Here is a 14,402-nt window from a genome sequence, read left to right as displayed (position 1 = left end):
AACCCTGCTGCCTGGCCACATCCTGTAAGGCAAACAGGCAGTGTTTGCATAGCTGATTGGGAACACTCCCTGCACGGTGATAGCATCCTTCACAATGGGCCTGCACAGCACGAGTGTGGGAGTGGGGAATGCCCATGCATCGTACAGCCTATAGGATTGTTTGGCTGGATCCAGCAAATAACTACATCAGCATTTTAGACAGTAAAGGATGTAAAAGGTGACACGTAAGAACATACAACCATCAGCTCCGGACTGGAAAGAACACATATTTCATGTTGTTGCATGGTAATAAATTATGCTTATAATGAACATAAACTTCCCATTCTATAATCTTGCCTTTATACACAGAGTTCTGAAATGAGAGAAAAGCAAATACTTTATGATTAGCAGAGTGACTTAAAGTTTAGAAAAATCACTTCTTATAGAGAATCAGTTGTCAAATGCTCCTGAAAATAATGTTCATGATGAAAAGTTTTACATGCAACTATTTTCAAATGCATGCTGAGAAGTCTCGTAGTGTTACTGATAAAAGCACAGCATACCTTCAAACAACATTCATTATGACTGTGGAAAAGTGTTACATTTGCAGGGCAAAGAAAGTAATGCATTTTTCATTCTATTCACTCATTGCACTAGGGACTTCATGTCATAAAAACTGCATAAAGTCACATATCCATTTCCCAATTTGTTAAATATCTGTTGCCTATCAGCTCCAAATGACTGACAAGGAGAAGCAGAGGGTCTTTGACCTATACTGACCCCTCAAGAAATTATTTGCTGCATATTTAGGTTAGAACCTGTCAAGCTGCAAAGCAGACCAAACTCTAAAGCTGTAAAAAAAGCCTCCCAGAAAATAAGTCATCCTGTCTTGTTTCTCCTTGTTGAACACAAGTTATGTCTAAAATAAGCACCAAAGTATAAGAATTCCATCATTATTTCTGCAGCTGAGTAGCAGGAGGAAAAATAATTGTTCCCTGTCTAAAAAGTAGGGATGCTGTGTTAGAAATGACTCAAAGCTGTAACTATTATATTTTCTTAAAAGCTTATAGTACACAAAGCACACTGCATGCTTAACAGTCACGAGAGCTCTTGAACACCTATTTATTTAGTTTTTAAAAAGTATACTCTTTAAAACTTTTTCCCTTTTTAAAGCATTTTCCAATTCTGGCAGTCCTGAGTGTACAGTATTTCCTGTAGTTTTTTATTTCCTTATATATTGTGTATTTCATAGGAAGTGATAGAATTTGATCTGGAAATTCAGGTTTTATTAAAGTCAGCAGTGTTAGTACCGTTAATTTTAACATGGCAAGCAGAACCTTCCTGGTACAGAATATTTCACACTTTGTTCGTGGCTGCATTTCATAGATGCTTTTCTTAGCAATATTTCTTTTAAAAGGTCTTTAAACTGCTACTGGTGTGAAATGGCAGGAACTACTCAGACAGTGCTGTATAAGGTTGGGCAGGGGATTAGGGTCTAAACAGTTGTCTGAAATTCTACTGTACTAGTTTTCAGCCATTTCCCTACCCTACTGTCCAGAAGATGGAGCACATTTTCTTAATCATATGTTTAGAAATTTAAATTCACTCTTCTTTACCACAAAAGGAAAAACTGGCCACCAAAAATAGCATAGTCTGAGGTTCTTTTAGGTATTAGCTCTGTTTCAGAGATGGACTTTATTGCATTGGTTGTCACACGTGTGCGCTGCGGGCTGGACATCACTACAGACTCCTGAATATTGAACATCTACATCCTACACCAACTGCCTTAATTGTGCCTACCTGAGGTCACAGAGAAAGTAATAAAAAAATTTCTTTCACAGCTCCCAAAAAGATAATCAGACTCAGCCTCACACACAAAGTTCTGCATACAAACCTAGAGAAAGAAGAGAAAAAAACAGGTGAGGGATGAAGAGTCCAGAATGGGATTTTTCAGGTGTGAGCAGCCAGTGGGAGGGATGAGCCAGGAGCAGGTGTGAGGCCTCTTTCAGACAGCCCTGTGATAGTACAATTCTGCGCAGTGAAGTTGTCCGTGGGCAGCAGAGAGCAGGGCAGTGAGGATTGGAGTGCTGCTCTGGCCACATGGTGATGGCAGCTACTCCACCCCCTGTCCAGAACCAGCAGGAAGATGCCAAGCGGTCCTTAAAGTAAGCCTACCGTTCTGAGATTTTACTATAGAATTAGGAGAAAAAGTGTGGCACAAATTTCCAGAGCTCTTACTGAAGAGTTCTGAAATGCCTGCACCAGATGTCACCATTCAATATCTGACTTCTCACAAAGGTTTTTTCTTTGCTGCAGCACCTTTAAAATCTTGCCTATTTCTACTTTTCATTTACAACCAGTGTAAAAAAAAACCTTTTTTACCCCTACTGTCTGAGATGATACCTGATGACTTTTCTCTAGCATTCCTCTTTCTTCTTCATATTTTTCCCCTTCTGGAGTTTAAAGTCATTAATATTTCTTCTGTATGGTTAAAATTACTCTCTTTGCAGTCTTCCCATGACTGCCTAAAACAGTATGACAGTTCAAAAGGGAAGCAATTTATGTAATGTATTAGACATCTTGTTATTTCAAAAACCAAGAAAATTTCAGCAGTAAAACAAATAATAATATTTGGCTTCCTAAACAGTAAGAAGAAATTTAATTTGAATTTGTTTTAATTGTAGCTACAAACAAATTGTACAATCCAGGTAAAAGTTTATCCCAAAATCCTGGCCATCATGGAGGAGGCATTATTTCTGGAGCAGTTATTGCAGAACAAAATAAAGCTAGCAGTAAAATCCGTCAGCTAGTCCATTGTACTGCATCTCAGTATGACCAGCCTGGGTCATCCTCAGGCTCTCAAGGAAGACTGAAGGGCAAAGACTCTGCAGGGTTTATTGCAGGGATTTTTTCCTATGAGAAAAAACATTGATAAGGAGTACATGATGATCACATCTCTGTATGTGTAACTGATAAAAGCCTCATTAATTATTGCCATAATTACTCTCATGTTCACACAAACCTGCCATGAGTTGTCCCCTTTAATATTATCCTGCTATTCAACAGTTAATTAGGTGTCACACTCTTCACTCAGTCTTATTTCCGAGTAATCGCTCCAGAAAAAACCTCAGTTTTCTGCATGTTTGGGGATTCTTTCCGCCTCTGGTTCATCCTCAGCTGCCCAAGCACTGTCTTTGCTTAGCACAATTTTCTATTTGGCATAACCAGCATTGTCACAGAAAAGAAAATCCCGTTGTTTCTTGCAAGAACCTCTCTGGATGTTCCCAGGATTGGAATTCACCCATTCTTTGTGCCAGGAATGCTCACCATTTTTTTCACATCGATGGATATAGAGGGTAAGAACTCTTCTGTTCCCTTGCATATTTTTATGTTTTCCTTATGTTTTCTTTGATGTTAAACTGATAGGATTTTCTCAACAGTTTTCCCCATCAGCTTCTCTCTGCACCCTTCCACCTGTCTCCTGCTGCTTCAGATGTGCAAAGAATGGTTTTTGTGAAGGTTGTCTGATGTTTGGAGGAATGAACAGGTAGGGCTAGCTATGCCATTTTTTCAAGCACTATACACAATATTCAGTACTCTGAAAGTTGTCTATGAATTGAAGATGAGGCTGAATAGAAGAGTTTCAGCAGGCCCATATTAGGATATGTTGGATTGAAGGAAAAGTTTTGATCAGTTAGAACTGCCTGCTCAGACTGTTCCTGAAGAATCCTAAACATATTAGAATAAGTTGTTAGCATCTGGTCAGAATTTAATGAGAGCATTCTGCCCAGCTATCTCCATGCTGGGAACAGCAGGAGCAATCGAAATAGAATAAAATCTACATCATGTCTCCAAAATATACTTAAAAATGCTGAAATTAAATGACTAATCCAAGCAAAAAATTTGAGAGAAAGTGAGCACTACCTATTTTTCCAATTTAACACATGACTTGTTTAAATTATTAAGCTATCCAACCATTTCTGTTTTACTTTAAGGTTAAGCTTTAGTTCCCTCAAATATTATTTCTTATTCATGACCCCCCCAAATACACAATACAAACTCACCAAAACAAGTGATAATTTTCTTTAAACTCAACTGGTAATTCCAATGACTCAGTGAAATATCTGTGCGAAGTACTGAAAACAACTTATATTGCTGCTAACAAAATTTGCTTATCCAGATGCAAATCTCCTGAGCCACTTGTATAATGAAAAAATGTAACACCTCGTTCTGCACCTATGAAAATAGCAGGAAGGCAGACCTCAGTGCTGCACCACTTGTTCAGTCACACTTTGTAGTCAAGCCTACAACGCACCCATAATTCTTCTTCTTTGTATAGTGCATGAAGGAGGTCTCCCTCCAGGAGGGATATATATATTTGTTGCTGCATGTGGTCTGATTCCACTTTGTTCCAGAAAATTAATTTTCTTTAGAACTAAAGGGCTAAAAACTTATTTGAGGCAGTTTACAGTCTTTAGATATGACTGCAATAATTCTAATCGTCTAATAAAAAAGGAATATAAAAGGCAGAAATAAGTTCAGCCAGTAGAAGAGCCAGTATCACAAATAATTTTAATATATTAATGTCCTGAATAAAATTAATTTAAAACCCCTGACCTTTGCAGTAATATAATCAGAAAGACATTTTAAAACAAATAATACAGACTTCAGTGCTGGGAGTGTAAGGCTAACCTTTGCCGTGTCATAAATGAAAGAAACTAATGAAGTTTACATGTCATGTAGTCCATTTGGAACAAATATTAGGCAAAGTGGCACCCCTGAGACTAACATGCCCCAAATAATGCATTCCTCCACTTACTAAAAATCCTTGGTCTTGCTAGAAATGCTGGCTTTGAGAAATAATGTGTTATGAGAAAACTGTACTAAAACTTTGACTTTCTAAATTGTTGCTCTCCTCTCTTTGGAGAATTCAATATCTCTCCAACTTAGGAGAGTCCATTTGACCTCAGCCTGGAAATTAATTTAGTCTGTTCCTTGACAGGGAAAAACTCATGCCCCCAGCATGAGTTATAGACAAGTTGTAACTTGGGTGCTCTGAATCATCTCTGCTCCAACATCTGCTCCATATCTCAATGGAATTTTGTATCTCTGTCTACAGAGAGGGCTTGGCCTTCCAACTTTGATCTTCTCAGTCATCTTGAGATGCCTTACAAAGGTAGCACTGATGCTGATATCAATTTAAGCTGCTTGTTAGTCAGTTTGAAAAATGCTATAGTGTTTAAACTAACAAACAAAAATGTATAAAAATCTTAAAATGGAGACATATTTTCAATAATGTTAGTACTAAATTTAATGAGATTCATGTTTATGAATATTTAGAACCTAAGCTCTTGTCAGGGGTGTCATATACTTTTTCTTTTAATTGCAATATGCAAGTAATTTCTGAGTTCTGGTTGAAGATAACATGCAATTTTTTTCCAGTAAGTCCTCTACATTTCTTTCTCAATTAAACTTTCTGTAAGTTCTGTAGAGGAAAGGACTAAAAATTTCAAGCAATGATATCCAGGTGTAGATCAAAAGGAGACAGAAGTTTCACTTTCATTCTGTAGAATGGTAAGATCATTACATGCATCAGTAAGAACATGATTAAACCAAGCCTGGATGCAAAAGATTTAATTTCTTCTCCATTTTACTGCATTTACATGTTTAGGCTTCTCTTTCATTTTTCCCCATTTGGTAGACTCATTAAAATTTAATTATTGTAGCATACAATATTTGTAGAATAGTGGTTCCAATAACAGTTTTACGGTCAGAATTTTATACAGGGTCAAACATTCCTTTAATAACCATCTTTATTGCCATGCAGTTTGGAATAATGGGCTTTCAAGCAGAGTTGGAGCAGGGAATTGTTGGCACAGGAAAGCCTGCTGGGGGTTGACTGAGAAAACAAAAAGTATTACTCATGAAAGAAATCTTCATGGCTGAGGATTTTGGTTCCTAAGGTCTATCTTTCAATAGCAATTACTGTAGTTTTAATTTATCTTTCTAGAGATTGGAAGGAACGGAGTTGGAAAAATACTTTAATACATTTCAGTCCTTTCTCCTAAATGTATATGTAGCCTAGATCTGTGGCTGAAGCCCTGGTTAAACTTGTCTTAAATAATTAAGATAAGCCAAATGTTCTATTCTCATCCCTATTCTATACCATCTGTATCTATATCTATATCTATACCTATCTATCCCTATATCTTATTCACCATTTCAGAAAAAGGCACTGACACTTCAAAGTGAAACAGTAAAAATCAAAATTGTGATGAATAAATCTCGAAGAACTTCACAATAGGCCTCCATGATACTACAAAGCTTGAATAAAAAAAAAAAAAAAGTAGTATGGCTTGAGGAGAATGGAAGCCTGAAAGCATCAAGACAGATGATTTCAATGGTGATACGTAGCAGGGTAGAAGAGGAGAATAGAGTCAGCATCAGCTGCATTTACAAAAATAATGATTCTTTTCCCCTGCTGGTTAAAAAGAGGTTTTGCCCTCTTATTAACAATTCCTTTAAAAACTATTGCAAGAAGGTTAGTGTTAGTAATACTTAGTAGTTATTTCATGGGGAGTGAAGAGGGTATTTTATGGACAGTTAACTACTTATTTTTTTCCTGTTTTTAGTTTCCCAATATATGTAAGTTCTATGAACAGTTAGAGTAACAAAGTTTCATCATTGTATTGTCACTGCTACTCAACAACACTTGGAAAAGTTAAATGAAACTCATGTACCTTAATCCAAAATTTTATGTGAAAACAATCTGAAATATTCATTTAACTGTCATTTTTTGAAAAACTGGCTTATGCCATAAGGCTTCTGCACCCCAGTGTTACAGGAAGGTCCCTTGAGGGATTTCAGCACAAACCTGCAGCTAACGGCTGTATGGATCCATTTTACTGCACTGTGGGTTTGCCATTCAGCATCCTGCCGGCTCCCTGACAAGAGCACTCTGGCTGTTCTGGGCTGCTCCAGTCCACAATCCAGGCATTATGGGCGCATTTAACAATCCAAGTCCGCACCAAGGCATCTGGCCCAAAGTCATGTTCAATATCAGTAAGACTGAAATGTATTCTTACAATGAAACACAAAGACAGAAGGATCTTCCTACTTAAATATCTCCTTCTATCTCTCTCTCACAGAGTCACTTCTTCCATTTCAAAACTTTGAGAAAAATCAGACTACCTACATCCAAGGCACAATTTAGAAGAACAAAATACTCCTCGTTCTATGACTTTCATTCCATGAATTGTTTTGTCATACAAGTGACTATGTAGTACAAGGGCAAAAAAAGGTGTATGCAGTGTTTTCATTTTTCTTGACAAGCCTTAAAGTGATGAGATTTTAAGAGAATCACTGGTTTTAACTTTCTAATTTCATGTTTGTCTTTTGTGTTTTAGGTCCTCGGCCAACACATTACTTGAATTTATAGCATGTAACTTCTATCTTGTTTTTTGTTTTTACCATTTTGTAAACTAATAAACTTTGATACCACAAAACTGTCTGATGGTCCCATCATTTGCAAAATTTGCTCTGATTTTTTCCTGTTGCACATTTGAGAAAAATAGAGAAAATAGGCAGGAATTTGGAGAGTACTTAAGTTCTGAAGGGTATTATAACTTGTCAGGTTTTGTTTTCAAACTTTCTAAAGTAAAATAAATCCAAAAAAGTATTCCAGGTTCTCCATTTGGGGTGCTCTGAAATTGTTATGGTGTCATGCAGCAGTGTTTGAAACATTTAGATGGATGTTTCTTTATGTTTCCAGGTGTTTGTAAAGACCCAGGCTGGTTTCACATAGATCTCATTATTTTAAATTCATGAAATAAATTTTTCGAATTTAATTGAGAACATTCAACAATGGGAATAAGAGATGTTAAATCCTCCTGAAACTATTGTTTTAAGAAAGAGGTTTTTTATTTGGCTTTGATTCTATTCCTTTGTAGAAGTGCATTCCTATTTGCAAATTCACTATTGCTTGGTTTTGCTTCCAAGATTAGCATGGTACCTTGCTTATTTAATATCTATTTTAATGTGATATTACTATGGTAGCAAATAGTGCAGAGCTTCAATACAAAATATCTTACAATACATAATAGCCATGGTACCCCTGGCATTTTTAACATGTTTTCATGTAAATGTACTTACAAACCCCCTTACTTCACAAGAGCATTTTAATCTTGGTTGCATCATTTTTTAGCAAGGACTTTACACAGAAAACTAACTTTTAGGGTGCTTGAGCAATAGTATGTCATTTTATCTGGCAATCTCAGTAGCAGATGAGGTAAAGGTTCTGTAAATGGTAAAAGTGACTTGTCACGTTACAGAAATAACCTACCACTGACCTACTGTTCATACAAGGTACCTGATTATACACCTCACCTCTCTGTATAATATTCTTATATCCTACTCAGAATTTTGGGTATGCTTTAAACACCAGCTATTCCTGTATTGTTTAAATTATATTTGTGTTTCTGAAATGCTTAATCCTCTAAAGCTGTTGAAATATGAGAATGCCAAAGACAGTCATTAAGGTTCAACATCAGGTTTTTCAGCGTGTAAATTTGACACAGGTCTATAAAGTAAGATTTCTCAATTAATTGTTTAGCTGTTGTATTTCCACCTGTTGTGCTTAACTTATTAACTTGAAAAAAATTTAAAAAATATTAAATGTATTGATTTCATTGTTTCAAATCTTTACAGAAAGAGGCTTTTTCAGAAAACTTGTAATTGAAGTAACGGAAGTCCTTAATAAAACAGCAAATGGCAAGCTGAATTACTAATTTCAGCCATGCTATGGCCAATGCACGTGAAAATGATAATCAAAGAAAGAAAGAATTTTTAATCCCACAAGAAACTGATATTTCAGAGGGCTCTTATAGGTACAGTGACCAAATATGAAATTGCTAAAGCCAGATGTGACTCCATTCTGCATAGACTTCCATAAAGTCTAAGGGAGCTTCCATTTCCTAAGGACAGATGGATCAATCAAAATGCTGACCCTCAGGCACTACATAAAGAGAATACATTCTCTGTACTGAAAACTTTTTGTGTGAGTTGAGTAAGACCAGCTAACTTGCTTCAGTAAAAAGTTTATGGACAGTCAGACTGTAGTGAACTGCATTATTCTGCTGCTCTCAGGCAGACTTGGCTGCTATGAGGGAAAAGTTTCAGAGAGTAAAGGTAGTCAGGGTATGGCTTTGTTCTCAATGGTTTGCTCTTAATCTTTATGCATCTTTGAGGAACAAGTGAAGAGTTCTTTGCTTTTTATTTCTTCAGTCACTGCAGAAGTAAATAATACTACTGACCTCCCAAAAAGAAATCATGGTAAAGATACCAATGAGATGAGGACAATGTCATAACTCAGTTTGGGAGCAAACATCCCAAGTCAAACACACAGTCTGTTGCCCTTGACAAATTGCTCAGCTAAGGAGGAAAGTCAGTAAAACAGGCTTGTCTGGTACTGAACAGAAGTTTGGCCTTTATGCCACTGTGGAGATAGCTAAAGAATCATCTTTCTTTCATTCATAATGAACACAGGCAGGATTAGTAAGCTTTGGCTGCTCGGTGCCCTGAATTCTGTAGTGGTTTAGATTTTCAGGTCTTGATTTCACAGATTTTATCTTACCCTTTAAGTTTTCAGGGTGAGGTAGAAGTGAATAGTCCTGAGAATAATGAAAGAAGATCACCATTACTAAGAGGTATTTTATCAAGATAGAAAATACTCTTCTTGTGACATCATGTGAGAATGACATTTATTTGCATCTTTGATGCTGAGAACATTGATAATGAAGCACAGCTGCAAGGTATGGAAATTTTCAAAATATGATGACGGTTTCTGCAAGTTACACAGAACACCACAGTAGTGGAGTGAGTAGCAGAGCTAGAGCTGCCTATGAAAGAGCTAGGCTGCCCTATGAAAAATTAGACTACTCAAAAAGTTCCAGTGGGAATGCTAAGGAAAAAGGTTAAGAGAGAAAAGAATTTTTAGGACTGGAGATGGAGGAGAGATGGGGTGCATTACCAGTGAACCGAGGTTCTCTGGAGTCAGTGGAGAAAGAGTCCTGTGGGTTTATTGGACATTGAACCTAGCTTCTGGAGGGCTCTCACAGACAGACAGAATGACGGTCTTAGATCATTGTGGCTCTTTTGGCTTGCCTGTACAGTTAGAAAGATGAATGTAATCAGTAATTATGTGTTGGGAGACACTCATTGTGACACATTAGGTTAATGATCCTCTTCTCTTAATTCTTTTAATCCTCACATTATTTGTGCCCTAGTTAAAAATTAAGGGCCTCGAACATAAATTCAGCACTTTGTACACAGCAGTCCTGCATCCAGGGATTTAGTGACATTTCAGGCACCAACAAAATATGTAAATTTGAATGCAGCTACTTTCTGTATCCATCTGATATTGGTATCAGCAGAGCTGCACACAAGGTGATTCTTACTCTGTATTATGAACCAATCTCTTAACTGCACACTTTTCCCTTCTTTGGTTATTTTCTTCAGCCAGCAAGTATGCAAATATATACATATACATTGTAACACTCTAAGTTTCATATACAGAATGTATACAGAATACCCACCAGGGGACTTGGAAAATTTGTCAATGCTTATTATGCTCGTGAATGAAAGGAAATGCCAGGACCTCTTAATGTATAACGTTCTGGGCCTGCTCATTAATGCAAGCCCTCTAGAAAAATGTCTCATGACAATTTGACCTTTCCCAAACAATTATGCCTTATTCATGGTCAATTAGCAGGGTTTTCCTCATTTAAAAAAAAAAAAAAGAGGACCAACTAATTAGATACCTAAAATAAAGTTGTTGAAATGGCAGTTGATTTTTTTCTGATAAGTCAGATCTATGTATTTCATTCCCTCAGCAGGGAATAAATGCTTGCGTGCAAAATGCCTTTTACAAAGATTTCATATAGCATGGGCACAGGAAATTGCCTCTTAATTTAATGTTTTCACATCTTTGCCAACAGGTGTTTAATTTTTGATATAACACTCTCAGTACAATACTGACCTGCCTTGGCTATTTAGTACAAAAAAACATCTGGGGAGTTCAGTGAACAACTTTGTGGGAGGAGAAGAGGAGGCTGAAATTTGAGTTGCGGTTTTTATTGCGGACATCAGCTTTTAATTCCATGGTATTGTTTAACCTTCAATGTGGTTACTCTGGGAGTATATTTGATTTCAGTGTCTTATTTTCCCTACACCTGAATGATGGTGCTGTAGACTAAACTTTATGCTAAAACTGTATATGCTGAGACTGAGTGTCTAAACTGTCTGAGTTTGTACTTGCAGAGGTTTCATAAAATAATTGTTTTCTGATGTGAAAATCCCATCTACAAAGCAAACTGGTGAAGTTTTAAAAATAATTCCCTTATGATAAACGATGTGAATTTTATACATATTTTTATGTGCATATGGATTCACAGATTCATAGAATAATTTGGATTGGAAGGGACCTTTAAAGGCCATCTAGTTCAACCTTGTCACAATAAATAGGAGCACCTTCTACTAGATTAGGTTGCTCAGAGTCCCATTCAATCTCACCTTCAATATTTCCAGGGATGCAGCATCCACCACTTCTCTGGGCAACATGTTCCAGTGTTTCACCAATCTCATCATAAAAAAAGTGTCCTCTTTACATCTAGTCTGAAAATCAATATATATTGATGTCATATATAAACCCAGCATTTTAAATGCAAAGGGTTGGGTTTTTGTTTTTCATTTCACTGACTAGCAGGTCAAGGGAGGTAATTCTTTTCTGAATTCCACTCTTGTCACAACCAGCCTGGAGTACTCTGTTCAGCTCTGGATCCTCCCAGCACAAGAAAGACATGGACTTGCTGGACAGAGTCCAGAAGAGAGCCATGAAGATAGTCAGAGGGCGGAAGCCCCTCTCCTATGGAGACAGGCTGGGAGAGCTGGGTTTGTTGATCCTGGAGAAAAGAAGGCTCCAGGGAGACTTTACAGCAGCATTCCAGTACCTAAAGGGGGCCTACAGGAAAGTTGGAAAGAGATCTTTTACAAAGTCGTGTAGTGACAGGACAACAGAGAATGGCTTTAAACTGAAAGTTTTTTAGGTTAGATATTAGGAAGAAATTTTTTACTGTGAGGGTGGTGAGGCACTGGAACAGGTTATCCAGAGGATTTGTGAATGCCCTGTTCCTGGAAGTGTTCAAGACCAGATTGGATGGAGCCCTGAGCAACCCGGTCTAGCAGAAACTGTCCCTCCCCATGGCAGGGGGCTTGGACTACATAATGTTTAGCATCCCTTCCAACCCAAACCATTCTGTGATTGTATGGAATGTCTGGGTCTTCTTTGTTTCATCTATAGTTCTTAACTTCTTGGGATTGAATTTTATTGAAGAGGAAAATCTTGGTAAATAGATCATTTTACAGCTGATTTCCACGTCACTTGTGTAGACAAGTCTTGCAGCAGTAACATGACACCCGTTAGACAAAGAAGAGATCAGTTATCCCTGGGTTTGGGACTGGTGCTGTGCCACAGTAGGGGCTCAGCAGCCTTTGATGTGAGCCTGTTTACTAACAGGAACTAACACAAACTGTTGGGTCAGTTGCTGTCTGTCTCTTCCAGCTGGAGTCACAGTGACTTCTAAGAACTGGCAGCTTATGAAAACAGGTGATACATGTTCAGTGATCATCTTGGTATGCCCTCAAGGCCTTTTAGGTTACTTTGCTTGTAATAAGAGCATGCCAGAAGACCTTTATAGTTTACGTATCGTCCATATGAATGTATATATATATACACAGCTATATGCCAAGTATGCAATATATATATGCTTGTAAATATCTGCTTCAAATTTGCTGCAATTTTAAAGCCACTTCAGTACATCTTTCTCCTGTAGTTATCTTTCTAAAATATAATCTGCCTAACAAATGCCATCACCATCGTATGCTCGAGTGTGTGCCCTCATGCTGAGAGAGGTGTCTGTGGAGCTGCAGGCTCATCCCATCAGTAGATCATCCTGCATTATTACCTCAAGCACTAATGCTAGGAAAGCTGTTCTGAGTTCTCTTAACTGATAAGTGACTCTCACTCCTTATCAGCATAAGTAATAACAAAGCAAGAGCTTTGTAAACAGAGAGCATCACTAGGCTTTGCTTTTCTAATCTGTCCGTATCCTTAATCACACAAGAAACATGAGGACATGGCAAGAGAAGAACATCTGAAGCTTTTAATGAAATATTATGGTGTTCATTTAGAAACAAGGAAACAGAAAGGGATACAAAGAATATCCATGCCCAACACCTGTGCCAAGGCCAGGTCAGTTGCAAACTCATTCAGTCAAGGATATTCTCAATGCAAAAGTTTGCTTTCCTTTCATCTTTTCATTGGCCACTGGGAGGAAATTAGCATGTAGGGAGAGTTCATAAGCTGGAGAAAAATTTCTTTCCTTACAGCCAATAGGTGATTTTGCCTGCAGGGGGCTGGTAAAAGTTCCCTGTGAAGAATGGTAGATCACTGGAAAAGGACAAAGTCACCAGTTTGGGCAGGTGGCTGTTGGTGGAGGCCATCACTGACGTCATTGTGGCCAGGTAGCTGCAAGCCGATTTCAAAGAGAAGCATTCCTGACATTTCAGATTTGGATTTCAGCTACAGCTATCACATATCCTAGATCCATGCCAAGCCCCGATGGGGACCCCATAAAAGCTCTGGTTCAGGTGCAGTAGATGGCTTCTTAAGGTTTGAATATTTTTCATTGGTGCTGTTGTCTTTTGGGTAAATTGACACAGTTTGCATCTGGAGGGTCTGTATTGTTTTTTGTGATTTTAGCATTTTATGATTAGCTTTAACTTTTTGCAGAGGGGAACAGAATGACTCTGGCATACAAGTGTTCCAAGCAGAGAACTCAAAGCTCCAATTTCCTCTTTGAGACAATATATACTGACAGTGTGATTATGTACCTTCAGAACAAGAATGTGCTTTAGAGGCTCAGGAAATACTTGCCAAGCATAACTACTAACCACAGAACCCACAGAAATCTCATCACTCAAACATGTGTATGTGGTATTTTATTCCAGTAGTTCTTCCCTGGTGATGGAGTTAACATTTTCTTATTTAAATACTGTTAAACTTGTTAAAAATGTTTCATTGGAAATCCCATATACATGTTTTTTTCCACACTCAATGTTTTTTATGCTTAATTTTCAACATGGCTAATTTGATTTTACCCTGTTTTCCTGCAGCAGTTAAGATCATGGAAGAACTAGAATCATCAGGTGATGACATTTTTGTTACAGCCAGCACTTATGACACGTTGCCTGTCTTTACTGGTCCAAGTCATGTCTCCACTGTGCAGCCTGGAGCTGTTATTACAGATGTGCTGCCATCAATAGCACCTCTGCCTGCAGCCACCAGCCCATCCTACAGCCCCTCTGAG

General features: G+C 37.7%; 1 protein-coding gene across 1 annotated transcript in view; it reads left to right on the top strand.

Annotated features, from left to right (window-relative positions):
* The window catches only part of IMPG1 (interphotoreceptor matrix proteoglycan 1), a 57,513-nt gene that overhangs the window by 31,464 nt on the left and 11,647 nt on the right, over positions 1–14,402 (top strand). The window contains 1 exon segment of the mRNA XM_017742822.1: positions 14,209–14,402. This exon segment is cut by the window's right edge and continues 44 nt beyond it. Within this exon segment, the coding sequence (XP_017598311.1) occupies positions 14,209–14,402 (194 nt within the window).

The sequence above is a fragment of the Corvus brachyrhynchos genome, unplaced genomic scaffold (genome assembly GCF_000691975.1).
Source record: "Corvus brachyrhynchos isolate BGI_N302 unplaced genomic scaffold, ASM69197v1 scaffold87, whole genome shotgun sequence".
Lineage (NCBI taxonomy): Eukaryota > Metazoa > Chordata > Aves > Passeriformes > Corvidae > Corvus > Corvus brachyrhynchos.
This window is presented reverse-complemented; position numbering and strand designations above follow the sequence as displayed.